Source organism: Ammospiza caudacuta, chromosome Z (genome assembly GCF_027887145.1).
Source record: "Ammospiza caudacuta isolate bAmmCau1 chromosome Z, bAmmCau1.pri, whole genome shotgun sequence".
Classification (NCBI taxonomy): Eukaryota; Metazoa; Chordata; class Aves; order Passeriformes; family Passerellidae; genus Ammospiza; species Ammospiza caudacuta.
In genome coordinates this window covers 86,831,722-86,848,831 of record NC_080632.1, presented here as the reverse complement: position 1 = coordinate 86,848,831, position 17,110 = coordinate 86,831,722, and the positions used below count along the sequence as shown (strand labels likewise).

At 44.3% G+C, this 17,110-nt stretch overlaps 1 protein-coding gene across 1 annotated transcript in view; it reads left to right on the top strand.

The window, feature by feature from the left end:
• MYO5B (myosin VB) overlaps nucleotides 1-17,110 on the top strand; it is a 147,640-nt gene that overhangs the window by 125,466 nt on the left and 5,064 nt on the right. Inside the window, exons 30-40 of the mRNA XM_058824488.1 lie at nucleotides 378-475; nucleotides 5,917-5,994; nucleotides 8,202-8,400; nucleotides 9,088-9,181; nucleotides 10,194-10,337; nucleotides 11,417-11,568; nucleotides 11,868-11,957; nucleotides 14,014-14,164; nucleotides 14,890-15,169; nucleotides 15,726-15,900; nucleotides 16,862-16,942. Of these exons, the coding sequence (XP_058680471.1) occupies nucleotides 378-475; nucleotides 5,917-5,994; nucleotides 8,202-8,400; nucleotides 9,088-9,181; nucleotides 10,194-10,337; nucleotides 11,417-11,568; nucleotides 11,868-11,957; nucleotides 14,014-14,164; nucleotides 14,890-15,169; nucleotides 15,726-15,900; nucleotides 16,862-16,942 (1,542 nt within the window). The remainder of the gene's footprint in view (nucleotides 1-377; nucleotides 476-5,916; nucleotides 5,995-8,201; nucleotides 8,401-9,087; nucleotides 9,182-10,193; nucleotides 10,338-11,416; nucleotides 11,569-11,867; nucleotides 11,958-14,013; nucleotides 14,165-14,889; nucleotides 15,170-15,725; nucleotides 15,901-16,861; nucleotides 16,943-17,110) is intronic.

Genomic DNA, 17,110 nt, shown 5'->3' with positions numbered 1-17,110 from the left:
GCAGGATGGGAGCCTGTCTCTCAAACAGCTGGGATGGGATTTGTATTTAGAGCACATTCCAATGGAAGGGCACATTTTCCAGAAACTCAGTCTTTATTGATTTGCTGTCTTATCATTCCTCAAGGTTTTGGTGTGTTTTGTATTTCAAACCAAGCCAAGCACCCTGCTTATCCTCTTCCTAAGTTCACTGCATCTTTCTTCCATCTGTTATCTCTCCTAATGCATGTGTGTGGATTCACAGAAACTCAGTAGTGTGGTGGATGCCCCAGGGATGCTTTAAATAGAATAACTGGGAGTGGTTTGGTGTCAGGAACTTTCAGGGCTGGGCAGAGTTTTAAAGCAGGAAGTCACATGGGTGTTTTGCACGTTGACTTTAGGAGAGCATCTCCCCCAATGCCAGCTGGCCCAACAGCGACCGGCACGTTGACCAGGAGGACGCGATCGAAGCCTACCAGGGCATGTGCGAGACCAACCGGTAAGTGTGGCACAGACCTCGCCAGCACGGGGGGGATTCTGTGTCAGAGAGGGACCCACACCAAAATCAATGTGTTCCAGAGAGCTGCCAGCCACGGGACTGTGCTGTGGACTCAAGGGTGGGCCATAAAGGTGAAACCAAGGACACGTGTCTTAAGGAATTGTAGAATCCCAGAATGGTTTGGGCTGAAAGAGACCTTTAAGATCATCTGGTTCCAGTCACATACTGAGCAGGTGGAAAAGCAAACATGAGCAAAAGCAGGTTTTGACTTTGCTTCCGGTATGGAAATAGCAGGAAGACTAAGATTTGGGACTGTATTTGTATTTATTTCATAGAATTCACAGAATAACTAGTTGGAAGAGACCTTCAAAACCATCGAGTCCAACCCAGCCCCAACACCTCAACTGAACCCTGGCACCCAGTGCCACATCCAGGCTTTGTTAAATGCATCCAGGGATGGTGACTCCACTACCTCCCCCAGACAGGCCATTCCAGAACTTTATCACTCTTTCTGTGAAAAACTTAGATATCCAACCTGTATTTCCCCTGAAGTTGCTTAAGACTGTGTCCTCTGGTTCTGTCAGTTGCCACCTGGAGAAAGAGACCAACCCCACCTGAGCACAGCCACTTTTCAGGGAGCTGTACAGAGTGATAAGGCCACCCCTGAGTCTCCTTTTCTCCAGGCTGAACACCCCCAGCTCCCTCAGTTGTTCCTCAGGTGTCCCATACCGTGTTGGGAAGACGCCACAGTTCCCTTCTAGTTTTCCCAGAGGCAAAAACCCATCATGGTTAACTGAGCTAACAAACATGCTGTATTCCCTGAAAACACTCATATTACTGTTTTTCTTACACCCAAACTGAGTGTCAGGAACAACTGTTTTACTGCCAGTTTGCTTCAATAAGGATTAATACTTTGAACATATATCTGTCCTGACAGTAACAATGGGTGGATATTGTCAAGCATTAAGTCAGTCCTTGCAGCTGCCCAGGAGAATATAAAATAATAAAGCAGTATCTTGCAAGAAGAAAAAATTATATGGATTAAACAGCAAGATATTATGAAAAGAAAATTTTTATTTTACTTCAAGGAAATTGAATGTTTATATTTTTTTCTCTTGACAAATACAGATGTTTGAATCTTTCCCCCCCTAAATAATTTCCATTCAGCAAGGAAGAAGACCCAGCCATTGTGGATTAATGGCTTTTAATAACACAATATGGTTTGCTACTTCCTAGAGTGGTTGCAGAAGGTTGTTAACGTTCCATGCTGGGACTTGACTTAATGAGGATTTTATTCACACCTGTATGAATATGAGGAAGGGCCCATTTAAGTGGAGCTTAAAACCCTGATGGCTGGACTGAGGCTATTCTGCCAGCTTTCATGAGGTCTGGAGGCCTGGAGCAGTGGGGATTGTTGGGGTCCAGGACTCTTGTGACATTGGTTTCTCACCTGGGTGTCATATCTGGCTAAATCAGGACTAGTCTTTGTGGGGTTTTTTAATTTGCCGTGGAATATTTGCTTTCCTGAAGTGAACTTGCTGATGAAATTTCTGCCCCTCCTGCAGCAGAGGTGATGAGATTAATTTGCACATCACATTCTTGTCAGTAAATCAGTGGAGCCCAGTGTGCTTTCTGCAGCAAGGAGTAGGTTTTGGTCACTTAATGAATTCTATGAATTTTCTCTTCTTTCATTCTTTTTCCTTCTTTCCAACATTCTCCTGGAGCCATGGGTGCTCAGATGAGACGTGAAATGCCATTGTTGGGCACAGCTTTAATTACTCCCTACATTTTCCAGTATGCAGGGAAGGTTAGTTTGTGTTCAGGGGCTGGTGAAGGAGTCAAAATAAGGGTTGCTGCATTCACAGGAAATGTGTCTGACCAGGGGTGTCACTGGTCCCCAGTATAAATTGGTATCTGGCCATACTGGTGCACATGGCCTTCTGTAGCCTGCCAGGAGGCTCCAGTCCTCCTCCCAGCATTCTGGTCTCTACACTTGACTTCTACAGAAATAACTGAATTGTAGAATTATTTAGGCTCAAAAAGATGTCTTGAGGTTCAGGTCTTCCCCCAGCACTGCAAAGGCCAGCACTAAACCATGTGCCACATCCACATGGATTTTAAATCCCTCCAGGGCCTATAAGTTTCCAGGACCTAATTTTCCACAGGACTACAAATCTCTCTCCTTGCAATTGCATGGGTGAGCTGCAGTTCTAAGAAGTTCATGTAATCTGGCCTTGGTGGGTTTTGGTCTCTTAAATTTTGGAAGGGGAAATCTCCAGTCTCCAGGGTCAGTTCATTATTCTCTCATCTGCTTCTTGCGTGAAGCTTGACTGGAGCTTGGCTCCTGAAATACAGCAGCAGAAGCTCTATACGCTCTCACCCTGATTTTCTGCAGTGATTTATCCAGTGGCTCATTAAGCACCACAAGCCTCCCCATTACGAGGTTCCCTGTTCACTTGTCTGTTTATTGGGTTGGTTTATAAGCTGTAGGCTGGTGTTGATGGCAATAAAATGGATGAAGACAAATGCTTGGGGAGCCTAGATTATTGTGTTTGTGGACATAAATTAACATTCCCTCCCCCAGCAAAAATTTGCATTTGTACTTACACAGCTCTATACCCAAGGGTGTCAGCATGAGAAACAGAAATGCCTTCCCTTTCTACTCTTGATCAATACATATTTTAATGGGAAGCTTTTCTGGTGGGGTTGTTCTTCACCAGGCCAGGCTTATGGATGTGGTTAAACCTCACTCCACCCAGGAGGTGCTCCTAGCTCCAAGTCATCATCTCTTAGCTATTTAGCCTGAGGACACAGCATGGCTTTATTTTGGTGCGAGATCAACCTTTTATTCTCTCCATGTCTATGTCATGCAGCACTTCTAAATACAGCAGGAGGAAAACAGGAAGAACTCTGGCAGATGCTGCTAACCCTGCCCGTGTAGGAATTCTCTCTCCACAAAGCTTCCAGAGCAAAGCCCTTTGATTCCAGGTCAAGGGCAAGTTTGAACTGACATCAGACTTTATAAATGCATTAGAATCAGGTTTTTTCTTTCTTTTTTTCCTTTTTTTTTTTTTTTCCCTAAAATTCTGCTGAATTTCAGCTGCTAAGAGTAAAATCAAGTTAGCTCCTACCTCATTTTTCTCCTACAATAACTGAATCTAAAGCTAAGTAGGCTTTTATGTTCCCTGTTTTGGTTCTTGGGATCATTCTTTCAAGCCTGTTTGATCTTGGTGGAAATGCAGAGTCAGTGAGAGACCGGGTGATGGTGTTAAGAGACAATAAATAACCTGGCAGCTCAAGGTAAATCAGGCTGGGCCTTTGAAATTAGCTTCCATGATAGCTTCCAAGTGATTTTGTTGAGTAATTGGATTTTTTTTTTTTGTTGGGCAAGTCCCACTTGCAGCTGCTGTGCAAAGTGAAGAGCTGATGCTGGCTTCACATGAGGGATGCTTTTGCAGCTGGGAGAGACCATGATGTGGAGATCCTACCATATCTCTGCCTCCCACTCTCCCATGGGTATCTTCCCCCTTTGCCAGAGATCTAGTCTGTGATGCACAGTATTTTTCCTTTTACCTAAAACAAAAAGGTCCATCTCTGCCTGAAAGTGAAATGCCCCCTTTTAATGAAGAGAGGATCATTTACTGAAGATGCAAAAATTAAGATCTCTGGTTTGGGGTACATACACCTCCTTTAAACTACTTTCACTGGGCAGGGGGGTGTTTGGGCAGGAATTTTTTGCTTTTGATGAGGATAGTTTGCTGACTGCAGGTCCCAGCTGCTCCCCAGACCTGTGCCTCTAAGATGAGGATAAAGGGCTTTGTGAATCAACCCTTTTAACTCCTCTCCAGCCTTATTTGAGAATAGGATTGACCCAGCATTTTAGGAAATTATGATTCAGATGCCAATTACTCTAACTGCATTGAAAATACCCCTTTTTATGTCTCGGTCAACATGACCTTCTGGGAGAGGGGGAGTGCAGTAATTTCTGAGTCAGTGCTGTGTTGATAGAGATGGACTGAATGCTTATTTCTAGTGCAGGTTTACCTTAAATCAGCATTTTTATATATTTATCTTAAAATGGCACTTTCTTGAGCTGCTCTCCTCATTTACCTCAATGCCTATGATTAAAAAAGGAAAGAAAGCTATTTTTCCAAGGAGGGCTATATTTTTAAAATGCTGCTCATTGTGTGAGATTTCACAGGTTTCTGACGTGCAATAAATAGTGGGGACCTTCCTGCTTTTTCCTTTGGTTTTCAGTGCCTGAGGATATGTCCTGATAAGATTATATGAACCAAAAAAATTACTTGAGTCACAAATTCATGCAAATGAGACCAATAAACCTCCCTGTATCTGTCAGCCTGCAGACCCTTTTGAAAACCTGCTATGTATGGGATAGCAACAAGGTTTTAATTGAAATTCATACATGTGACTCTAACAGATGAACTTTGCAAGTGTCAGCGCCTGAAATGTTTGCCAGATTTGAGAAGTGCTGTGCTTGAGCAGTGCCATGGGAGGGATGCACGAGCTGTCTGTGGTGGTGAGGCACCTCCAGAGCCCCTTCAAAGCAGTGCTGCAACACCACATTTCTCACTGCTTCCCTCCTGTGAAAATTTGCTCGTGAATGTTTGTGTTGTGCTTTGCCACTGAAATATGCAGAGAATCCCTTGTTAGGGAACGGCATCTGCTACAGCTCTTTTCAAAATGTGTGTTTGGCTTTCTTCTTTTTGTGTTTTGGTTTTGTTTGGTTTTGTTTTTTTTAATATAATGATATATTATGTTTGATGGTTTCCTTGCTTACTTTTTAAACTGTTATTGCTTAAAACAAACACTTTTTTCTAACTGACATCAAAGCCACGTAAAATCTTGCTGTAACAAACATTTCTGGTCAAGCTGACCAGCTTACATCACTCATTTGTAATGTATTGAGCCCCTCATTAAAGAAGATAAATCTTGTCTCATATAACTTGAAAAAAACCCCAAACAATCTGCTAAAAGGAGAGTAAAAAAGCCAATTGCTAAAAGTATTAAAGTGAGATGAGACTTTCCTGACCATTATTCTGCCTGGCTGTATAAAGAGGAGATTGATCTTGTGTGGATGCATGTGGTGTTTGGAGCAAAGGTTGCTCTGAGGAAAGACTGATGTGTTTGAGTCAAATGCTGAGGAAACCCTTGGCTGAAGTAGAGTTTATTTTAGACCAGTGGGAGTTGCTGCAGTGGGAAAGAGATGGAGAAACTTGTTTTTAAAATGTCTTACGGGGCACAACCAGGGCAGGGCTCTCCTTCCCTGTGGTAGAAAAAGAAATGCAATGCAATGAAAGTGTGCTCTGAAAACTAATACTGAATGAAATACATAAGGCTTCTGCACCTTTCTCCCTTCTCTTTCAATTGACCTTTTGTCTTTCTCTGTCCTCTTGTTTCCTTTTTCTGTCCTTTATTTCTAGCAAGACTGAGGACTGGGGCTATCTCAATGAAGATGGAGAGCTCGGCTTGGCTTATCAAGGTTTAAAGCAAGTTGCCAGGTCAAACACTTTCTGTTTTTCCCCACTGCTGCTTCTGCCTTCTCCTGCCTTTTCCTTGCCCTCTTGTTTCTTGCTCTTGCTCTGCTGTTGCCATGTGGTCCTGGGCAGGGCCCTCTGTCCTGTCTGGGAGCAGCTGCAGGAAGGATTTCCAAACTGCAGGAATTGAGACCCTCCCATAATTTTCACAGGAGTCATGGTTCCAGTTGGCCATTGCTGGTGGTGGCCATTGTCACTAATGCCTGAGCTGTGATCCAGTAAGGATTATGTGACACTAATGGGAAATTGGGTGATGGAGGGGTTGGGAGGCTGGGATCTCAAAGAAGACAAAAAATGCCTCCCATTTTATTGTTTTTCTCCCAAATTGCACTAAGACATGGCACCTCTTGGAAGGGTTTTCTCCCAGTCCTTTGCCTGTTGGAAGGGGAGAGTCTGTGCTTGTATCCCAGTGCTGTCACCTTTGCATGATCCTGGGGATTTTGTGCTCCCATCCATGTGTTGTCTGTGTCAAAGGCACATGGTAGACACAGGCTTTTCCATAGCTTGCTTGTTCCATAGCCCTCCCCAGGTCCTGCTCTGCTGGGAAAATATCCCTCCTGGATTCTTGTCCTGCATCACCCCCGTGCTTGGTGCTTATGGGGCTCCAATATATATATATTTTATTAAAGTTTTAAGGAAATTAAAGAGATAAAAAATTTAAGTATTTTGTATACAGTAGTCTAAAGTGGTCACATCTAGAGGTATCAGGGTAAAACCAGACAGTAACAGGAAGAAATAACAGAGATTATTTCATGTGTTTTTCCAAGCAAAGTATGAACCCAGGTTCGTAGAAGGAGCATGTTCTTCTGAGGGTGTCTCACGGATTATCCAGTCTGAATCCCAACTAATCCCAGTATGAAGAAATAAAATGAAAATTAAGTACTTAATACTTATTTCATGGTGGGTCTGTATTTTCCAAGCCTATTAAGAATATAACTCCTGACAGGATTATGAGGCTGACTGCATTATTGCTCATGTTTCTATAGATGGAAAACATGCTTTTCTGTCTTGTTCTGGGATGTGGGAGTAGATACTGTGTTGTTAAATTTTCTAAAGGCAACAAAAACAACCACCACACAAAACAACCTGGGGATGATTAGTACTTCTCATCCAGGAATCTTCCCTGAAAGCATGCACTCTTTTATAAAAACGTTATTACAGAAAATGCCAAAACAACAACAACAAAAAATTCTGTGCATAGTTGTTCCTGTAGAGAAACAGTTGACAGGTGTGGATCACAATCAATTTCCCAGTGGACCAGTGCAAGTTGTAGCTCTGTACATGTCCTGGATCAGTGTGGAGCTGTCAACAGCAGAATCCTCCTCATCTTTGAGGGCTGCTGTTTGCATCCAGTGTCAGAAGGCCCTGAGCTGGGTGTGAGGTGACCCTTAGCTCTGGCCAGGCACATCCCTGAGCTGCAGCAGGGGCAGGGGCTTGGTAGTGCCCTTGGGCATTCCTTCTCTTGGCCACCATTGTCCTGTATAATCTGGGACTATATCATTTCTGGCTTGGTGGTTCTCTCTCAGAGGCCTCACACCTTCTGGAGTCTCTTCAATCTTCTGACAAGAGCTGGTGGGCTGAAGGGACATTTCCATGTATCAGAGGGTAAGGGACACTTAAAATCAATTACTATGTCACCTGCCAGGCCGTCACCATCACCTTCAGCATGGGTGTCTGCAGTTGACATCTCAGTGATGTTAAGTTTCCACTGGATTTAGAAAGGCATTCTGTTTAGCAAGTGGCAGTTTTCAAGAGTGAGAATTTCTGTTGAACAGGTAAGGAGCACAGGAACAAATGTCCTTCAAGCTGAGCTTTTGAAAACAAAACTTGCAGGTGTTGATCTGTGTTACTTTCTTGCCATGTATTTACTCTGTGCAAGTAAAGGAACCTGGATGTTTGATGAAGTTAAATAAAAAAGGGTGCTTTGGGATTTTTTTTTTTAAATCCCAACTTTTGATTTCACATCTCTTAATTTCAAAAGTATTTCATCTGCAGTATAGCAAATGACAGACTAGTGTGGCAATAATAGCTTCTTGTTCATCAGTTTTATAGGGAGGTTGACAGAGTGTTTCCCAAGTTGGGAAATTTAGATTTTGAAGGATCTAAACTCACATGGTGGTTACCACCATGATGCTGACATCACAGACTGAGCAGTGTGGTCCTGTTCTCAGGTTGCTGGAAGCACAGCTCCAGGACCAGAGAAGGGAGCATGAGGAGGAGATGGAGGCTCTGAAAAACCAGGTGGATTTAATGCAAGAGGAGCTGGAGAAACAGCAGCAGGCATTCCTGCAAACTCTGCAGCTCTCTCCAGAGGTCCAGGTGGAGTTTGGACTTCAGCAAGAAATTACACGTCTGACCAATGAAAACCTGGTAAGAAACTGTGCTGAAAAGACAGAGAGCAAAAAATGGTTTGAGAGAAGGAGATATGAGGCATAATGTGGAGGGAAGGGCACTAGGATCTCTTTCACCCCTCCTAAACTCTGCAGAATCCATCAGCATCTCCTACTGGTGTATTTGAGAGTGTTGGCACTTGGCCTTGAGCTGATGTTCTGTGGCTGTATGACTTTTGTGACTACACAGGTGCTTTATTTTTAAATTTTTTAAATGCTTTTTTTAACCTGTCTACTTTGTGGCACTGCCTTCCAAATCAGATCACTGGGGACCCTTCTACTTTGTTAGGCACAGAGGCAGCACAGGTCTTTCATCTTACTTGCTTTTACTGGGATGTGGAAAGGCAGTTGCCACTTCAAAAAGTTGGCCTGGATGATCATAAATCTTCCCTTTCTCCCCTTCTGTATCAGTGTGCAAAGTCTGGAGGGAATGTTGGCACCTCCTGAGTTTTTGCCTTTTTTCAACAACCCCAGTATCTAAATAAAACTGTTTAAATGTTATTAACAGGCAGGATTAAATGCTGTGGGTAGTGCTCCTCTTCCACTGAGATGCTCACACCACGCCTTGGTGATGCACAGGCCATACTCCAGCCTCTAACTCACCCCAAATGAGTTGTTCTTGGGTTTAATGTTGGGAGTTCTTTTAAATGTATCTTCTGTCTTTCAGGATCTTAAAGAATTGCTGGAAAAGTTGGAAAAGAATGAAAAGAAGCTGAAGAAGCAGCTGAAGATTTACATGAAGAAGGTCCAAGATTTTGAAGGTGACTTGTGCATTGGGAGATACTGGGTTGGGGGAAACTTCACTTGGGTTTTACTTCTTTGGCCAGTCTTGGAGAGCTGCAGGGTTTCAGGGTTTTTTCCTATTTTTCTTTCTATGAAAGTAAGATTTTGCTTGTTCTGGCACTGAGCTAGCAGCAGGCACAGAGCTGACACTGACCCTGTACCAGGGTTTGGAGGATATTTGAGGAAACTTTTTTGCTGTCATTGCAGTCATTCCTGTCATTGCAGTGACCCAGGCAGAGGTACAGAAAGGAGCCCAGTGGCCAGCAGGGAAATGTTCTGATCTGTCAATTTTGAAGGGGGAATTATAACCCTTTAGTATCAAATTGTGTATGTAATTCTGCTTAATGAGAAATCACCTTAAACGTGGCATCTGTGTTGCATAGAAAGCACTTCCTGTTCTCTGGAGAAGCCGTGATTAATCAGAAAGCCCCATCTCATGAGTTAATTTCTGGAAACCAGGCATTAAGTGAAATTAAGCTGAATAACTGGAGGGTTTCCACGGCTCGCCCAGCTGCTCCCTGTCAGTGTGATTTGCATGCTGCTTGCTGCAGTATTTGCATGCTGGTCTCTTCTGCTTTATTACACTCCAGCAGTGTGCCACCACGGTGTGCAGCTTTGCAGGCAGACAGAAGATGCCATGCTTAGGGATTTTGCATTGCCTGCCTACTTTTTGCCTGGCTCTGTGAAAATCATTCACTAGGGTTGCTGCCTTCTAGCCTGTGGTCTCTTGGAAAATAAAAAAATGCTTCATTTTTTCCTCTTCTAAGTTCAAGTTTTGCACTTTTTCTTTCATTCAGAGTCAGAACTCTGTGGACTGGTAATCCAGGATCTGATTGTTTTTATTTTTATAAGTCTGTCAAAGCTGGTGACATTATTGGAATTCAATATATAACTTCTTGACTTGGTGTCTGCACCAAGGCCAGTGGAGGGCCTGAATAGTTGTTGATTTCCAGGTGCCAGCCGGGTGTTGATAACCTTTTCTCTTCACAGCATCCCAGACAACAGTGCCAGTGGAGAGGAGGCCACACGAGAGGAACATGCAGGTTGCTGTCCAGAGGAAGGAGAAGGATTTTCAGGGCATGCTGGAATATTACAAAGCAGATGAGCCACTCCTCATCCGAAACCTCATTACAGGTGGGGAACTTGCTCTGCTTCTCTGCCTGGCTGCTCTTTCTCGTGCCTGGAAGAGTTTGTAAACTTGAGTTTAAAAAATTAAGGTAGACAAATAGATCTTCTCAATTGATCCCTTCTGGGGCTGCATGTTTGTGGTGATGGCAGTTTGGGTAGGTAAAGTAGTGCTGCACTAAGGAGATAGACCAGGATGGACACAATCCCTTAGGGATAGCAAACAATGGGAAACACAAAGCAAGGCTAGTTTTTAGAGCAGGCAGTAACTTGCTGAGTTTCATATGAGGTGATAGATGGGGAGGGGGTGGCAGAAGGACTGGCCCTGGGTCTGGCACAGCAGTGGAACAAAGGTAGCTCAGTTTATGAGGTAATGAACTTGTGAGTTCTTCTGCACTGCACAGGCTGCTCAGAGTTGCTGCAGCATCCCCTCACTCAGTGCTGTTTCAGAAGTCAGGCTTCCCTGGCAAGGTGTTGGCTTTCACTACAACTCTAACTCCAGCAGAGCCTAGTGGGGATCCAAAAAGTGTTCACAGAGTTGTGCTAGACCATTGCTGTGGGCACTGAAGTTCTCCTAATCAGGAAAGCATCAGAAATGCCCACAGCCACCATTAGGATTCTGTATCTTGAGGGAAGGAGTGATTTAATGTGTCATCAATTCAGGGGAAGGACTTATTGTGTGAGGTATCCTTGAAAGCTTCAGGGAGCTGTTCTGAGGTGGTTCTGTGCTGCTGGGGGAGGGTTTTACAAGGTAGAGAAGCTCTGGCTCCACTGTGGATCCGTAAGGAGAAATGGGGTGTTGTCACAAACCTCAGGGCAGGCAGGGTCTGCCCTCCCAACCCTGAGTGCTGAGGGTCTGGGGCAGGTCCCTCTGTCCTGCAGCTGAATCTCTGGCTTTGTATCCATTCTGCAGAGAGGGATGCAAGTTGCAAAGCCAAAATATAATTTTCCCCAGGACAGAGAGGAGAGGGGTTTTCCTGGGTACACTCCAGCTGTGGCATTCTCTGCTTCTCTTGTCAGTTGGGGAAATTTAAGTTTGCTCTTTTTTTTGTGAAATCTTTCATTTTTTAAATTGTCAAATCTTCCAGATCTCAAGCCCCAGGCAGTGTCTGCTACTGTTCCCTGCCTTCCTGCTTACATCCTCTACATGTGCATCAGACACGCAGATTACATCAACGATGACCAGAAGGTGCACTCCTTGCTCACCTCCACCATCAACGGCGTGAAGAAAGTGCTGAAGGCAGGTGTCCATTTGCTCTTGTCTTGGGGTTGAGAGGCTGTCAGGTGGTAATAACCATGTCCAAGAGTGTGCCACTCAGCTCTCACAGGGCTTTTCAAGCCAATTTGCTCTTAGAGACTCCCTTTTTAGAAGAGCGAGGAGAATTGTGATCTTAGCAATAAAACTGTTGGAATTTGGAGGTAAAAAAAAAAATGCAGAGGGAAAGCTGCCTGATTATGGGTGGGGAAACTCAAAATTGGTTCATTTTGTGATGAAAGGGAGGGGGTGGGATCTCACATGTTTTCACTCTGTCTCTGCAGAAGCACCAGGATGACTTTGAGATGACATCGTTCTGGCTGGCCAACACCTGCCGGCTGCTGCACTGCCTGAAGCAGTACAGTGGGGAAGAGGTGAGAGCTTGGCCTGAGGGACAGTCCTGCCTCCTCCTGGCACCAGGGGCTCCCCTCTGGCTGGAATGGGGCTGCTCTGATTGCCCTCCTTGGTTAATGTGGGTACAGCTATGATCTGGGTATAGCACAGATAGCTTTCCCTGGAAAAGCTCCTAAAAGCACAGAAGGGTTTGGGTTGGAAAGGGACATTAAATCCCATCTCATTCACCCCCATGTCATGGCAGGGACACCTCCCACTGTCCCAGGCTGCTCTGAGCCCCATCCAGCCTGGCCTGGGGCACTGCCAGGGATCCAGGGGCAGCCACAGCTGCTCTGGGCACCCTGGGCCAGGGCCTGCCCACCCTCCCAGCCAGCAATTCCTAATTCCCAATGTGCCAAAATCTGTGCCTGCCCTCTGGCAGTGGGAGCCATTGCCTGGGTGCTGTCCCTGCCTGCCTTGTCCCCAGGGGCTGTGCAGCTCTCCTGGAGCCCCTGGAGGCCCTGGCAGGGGCTCTGAGGTGTCCCTGGAGCTTCTCTGGTGCAGCTGAACAGCCCCAGCTGTGCCAGCCTTTCTATGATCTTTGTAGTGAACCATTTTGAAGGCTGTTCTCCTGGTTTTAGTTCATCCCTCAGCTTTTCATTAAACAATATTTTATAGCTTGAAATAAGTTTTATTAAAGCTGATCCCTTTCAGAAGAATGGGATTATCACAGTTCTCCTACAACATTACACACTGCCATCCTTATAGCCTTGTATTCTGCATATTAAAATTTTCAACAGACACAAATACTGTTATTTTTTTTTTAGTCTTTAGATATCTATTTAGATATATTAAGCATTCAAAATGTAAGAAAAAAATTCATAAAATTAAATGAACTATTCAGGTCATTCAAGAGATAACGGTTTGTGTGTAAAACCTCAGCACTGGATTTCGAAGATTTAAAAATAAAAGGTTAAAAATATTTTAGAGAATACTTACTAGAAGCTGTGCTCTTGTTTGCCCTCTTCTGTCTGGATAATAATACTGCATTTAGAGAAAATCCTCTCCAGAAAATCAGCTGGGTTAAAACCATGATTTACTGTGTTAAATTAATCAGCTGTTTGCAAGTTCCATTGGCAATTGTTGCAAAATATAGAGGAGAGAAATACTACAGAGCTGTTTGCAAGATACTGTTATCTTTAGTTTTAAATCCAGCCTGTTTTTCCGAAAAGGTTTAAAAGAAAATCCCAGCCCACATGCAATCTCCTGTCAGGTGAGGAGCATGGTGCTCTACGATTAGTCAGGAAAATGGGGAAATTGTGAAATCAACTCAAATTGGTGCATGTTGTATTTTTGCATTTTGCCACTCAGCAACCAACAAAAACAGTTTCATAGTTCTGATTTTCACACCAAGTAAGACCATATGAACTGGCAATTAAAGGATCTGTGTTAATTAAAGCATCCCATTGAATTCTGACACTAAAACTGGTATTAATATCTGAGCCCAGAACTGAGGGTTTACAGTAGCCAAATGCAGGATTATAGATCAGCTGTATCAGGAAAAACAGGCAATAAATTCAGTTGTTTCAGGACATTTATGAAATTTCAGAACAATTTAAGATGTTGTCAAAGCAGCATGTGACATGCAGCCATAATTATTTTCAAGAATCCTTCAAGAATCTTTTTTCAAGAATTTTTTCTAGAATCTTAATTTAAAAATATTTTGTTTCCCAGAAATAGTTGGAACTCAAAGGGATAAGCATGTAGCTAAAAGCTAAGTTTCAGAGGGCCTAAAATGTTATTTTCTACTCCTATATATTGCAATTAATACAAATGTGCAGATCCTTGCTAAGGATAAAATGAAAATCTGGTAGTTTAATGATTTTCTTCAAAAGGTAGGTCTCTAGTAATAATTTATAAACAAATGCCTAGGCTACTGAAAGGTGATTTATGAGTTTTGATCTTTTCTGTGATGTACTTTGGTAACATATTTTGGTATACTGTATTGTAAGGGTGCAGGCGGGGTTTAATGCAGCGGTTTTGATGGACTGTCAGTGGGTGGGATAATGAGCCTGGGTATTTTAATCTCCTTTTCAGTGCTTCATGACCCAAAACACGGCAAAGCAAAATGAGCACTGCCTGAAGAACTTTGACCTGACCGAGTACCGCCAGGTGCTGGGCCACCTCTCCATCCAGATCTACCAGCAGCTCATCAACATTGCAGGGGGCATCCTGCAGCCCATGATCGGTGAGCTCACACCTGCAGGGTGCTTCTTGGCCCAGCTTACCTGCTCCAGCTATTTTTCAGACCTTTGCACAGTGCCAGCATGACCCAGAGAGTTTTAATCTTCTCCCATGATAGTAGCTAATAAGTGTAAGGGTTTTTCCTCCCACTCTAGAAGATATCTCTTTTATTTCTGTTGGGGAGGCAGTGGAAGAGATGAGATTGTGCTAGTGGGTCTGCTATCTCCTCCAGACCAGGTTTGTGGTTAATCTTTTTTGGATGGAAATGTGTATTATAAGAGAGGAGAGGATTGGGAAGAGGAAAAAGACTCTTTTTGAGGGTGTGAGAGCAGGTATGAGAAGAGTTATCTCTTCAGCTAAATTCCTGAGGATTCACCTGAGGAAGGCCCCATCCCTGGAATGTCCAATGCCCAGCTGGACAGGGCTTGGAACAACCTGGGATGGTGGAAGGTTTTCCTGCCCATGGCAGGGGTGTTTGACCTGAGCCTTTAAGGACTCTTCCAAACCAAACTCTTGCACACTTATATGATATTTGTGTGTGTTTTTAACTGTTTCATATTATCAGAGTGAACCATGGATCTGTCCTGCTGTCGGTTCTTGCAGCATCCATGGTGCTGCATCACTGAGAGTGATACGTGTTCATTGCAGCCCAGGGAGGGATCAGTTCTTCCCTCTGGTGACAAATAGATGGATGCAGGCTTTTTAGCCCATTTCCCCCCCTCTTTCCAGTGTCTGCTGTGTTGGAAAATGAGAGTATCCAAGGGCTTTCCATTGTCAAACCGGTGGGCTACAGGAAATACTCCTCCAATGCGGGTGACAGCTCCTACAGCTTGGATGAAATGATTCGCCAGCTGAACACATTCCACAGCATCATGTGTGACCAGGGCCTGGACCCAGAGATCATCCAGCAGGTGTTCAAGCAGCTCTTCTACATGATCAATGCCATCGCCCTGAACAACCTCCTGCTGAGGAAGGATGTCTGCTCGTGGAGCACGGGCATGCAGCTGAGGTGGGGCTGGGGCTTGGGGCAGGGCTCTGCCTGCTTAGGGAAGTTTTGTTAATGTTGTAAGTTGGTGGGAAATAGGGGAAAAAAGTGCACTTCTCAGTGCAAATTAGTTGAATCTTCCTTTTGCTACCCTCTCCCCTTCCCACGCTGGATCTTTCTATATTCCCCTTGAGGACAGTGGGCACAGCAAAAGCATTTTCTGTGTAGATATTCTCAAAGGTATCTGGGTACTTTGCAGGATCTTGTTAGCATTTAAAAGCTGATTAAAATCTTCATTTTAATTGATGGAGGAAGCTGAATGCTGTAGAAAAGCACCTCCCTTGTATTGTTTGGCTGTTACATGGTTCATCTATTTGAAAGATACTTGGAGTATATATTTTACTCTGAGCTGTTGAGTACTAAGCTTTGATCTGATTGTCTCTTGCTGTGTGTATCACAAAAACACATCACAAAGAGCGACATACACCAGCACTGCAACATACCCTGAGGCCCAAAGAGGAGTTTTGAAGATGCTGCTTTTTACCTCTCCGCTCACATCTTGTCTTGGTCACTTATCCAGGTTTAACATCAGCCAGCTGGAGGAATGGCTGCATGGGAAGAATCTGCAGCAGAGTGGAGCAGCACAAACTTTGGAGCCCTTGATTCAGGCAGCACAGCTCCTGCAGCTGAAGAAGAAAACCTCAGAGGATGCTGAGGCTATCTGCTCCTTGTGCACGTCACTCACAACCCAGCAGGTAGGGAGCAGGGCAGGGGTTTACAGCACAGGTAATTGAGGAGTGGGAAAGGGTGGTCTCTGCCAGCTCTTCAGTGGGCACAGCTTTTCAGGACTGATGTTACACCTTGGCCCCTCCCAGAGGTGGTCACAGCGTTACAGTGCCACTGATGGCACTGGAGCTCCAGAAATGTGCAAAGATTAAACCCAGCCCCGAGGAGTTTGTTGTGTAAGTCAGATCCTTGGCATTTTAAACCCGCCTGGCTCTAATTGCAGTTCTGCTCTCTCTGAGGCCTGCCTTTTGCAGCTTTCCCAAAACCCTCTGATTTTAAGGATTCCCACACCTATTGTCTTTTGCCAGCTCTTAAACTGGCTGTGCCTTCAGGATGCCCACCAAGGATTCCTGTTTGGGGCAGGAGGTTTAGAAGTACCAATCTAGGCTGACTGGATATGATCTTGAACTTTGAGACTCCATTCCAGGAGGATATAAACTCACAATTTTTACTGCTGGATTGCCTGTCCTTAATTTCATAATATTGTAGGAAGGGAGACGTGGGAGGTGTGAGCTGATTTCCAGTGGTTCTCAGAGAGCTTTTCTAATCTATCTGCGCCGCCCTGCCCTGAACATCAATTTTTGAGAAAAGCTGAGGGAAGGAGTGGGAGTGAGGGAGCATCAAGAGAAGTATTGTAGAGGTGACATCAGAAGTCATCCATGTCAGCATGTGCCAACCCTGTATAAATCTGTTGTCCAAGTCTGTTGCCAATTTACAGAAGTTCCCATAAGTGATTTTGACAGGTCCATCGATCTTGCAATACCTTACAGGAGGCAAAGAAAAACACCAGGGTGATACTTCTGCTGCTTCTTTCCTCTGGTTTGTCATGGCAGACTTCTTGTGGCCATATCATGACAACCTGCTGCTGGTGCTTTGTGTTCTGGAGAAGTTTAGCTTCTCACGACTGTAACCATGTTTTCTTTTTAACAGATTGTAAAGATACTTAATCTCTACACTCCTGTGAATGAGTTTGAAGAACGTGTGACAGTAGCTTTCATACGAAACATACAGGTAAATTTAAAGGGCTGTCAACTGGAGGGCACAAATGACATCTCTGTCGTTCTAGTGGCATCTGTATTAAATCACTGCTAGCTCAGGCATTTTATAAAAGGCACGCTGCTGCAGGTTGTCCTGAATTCAGTGTTCTGTGTGTGCACACACACTTACAGCACACAGCTG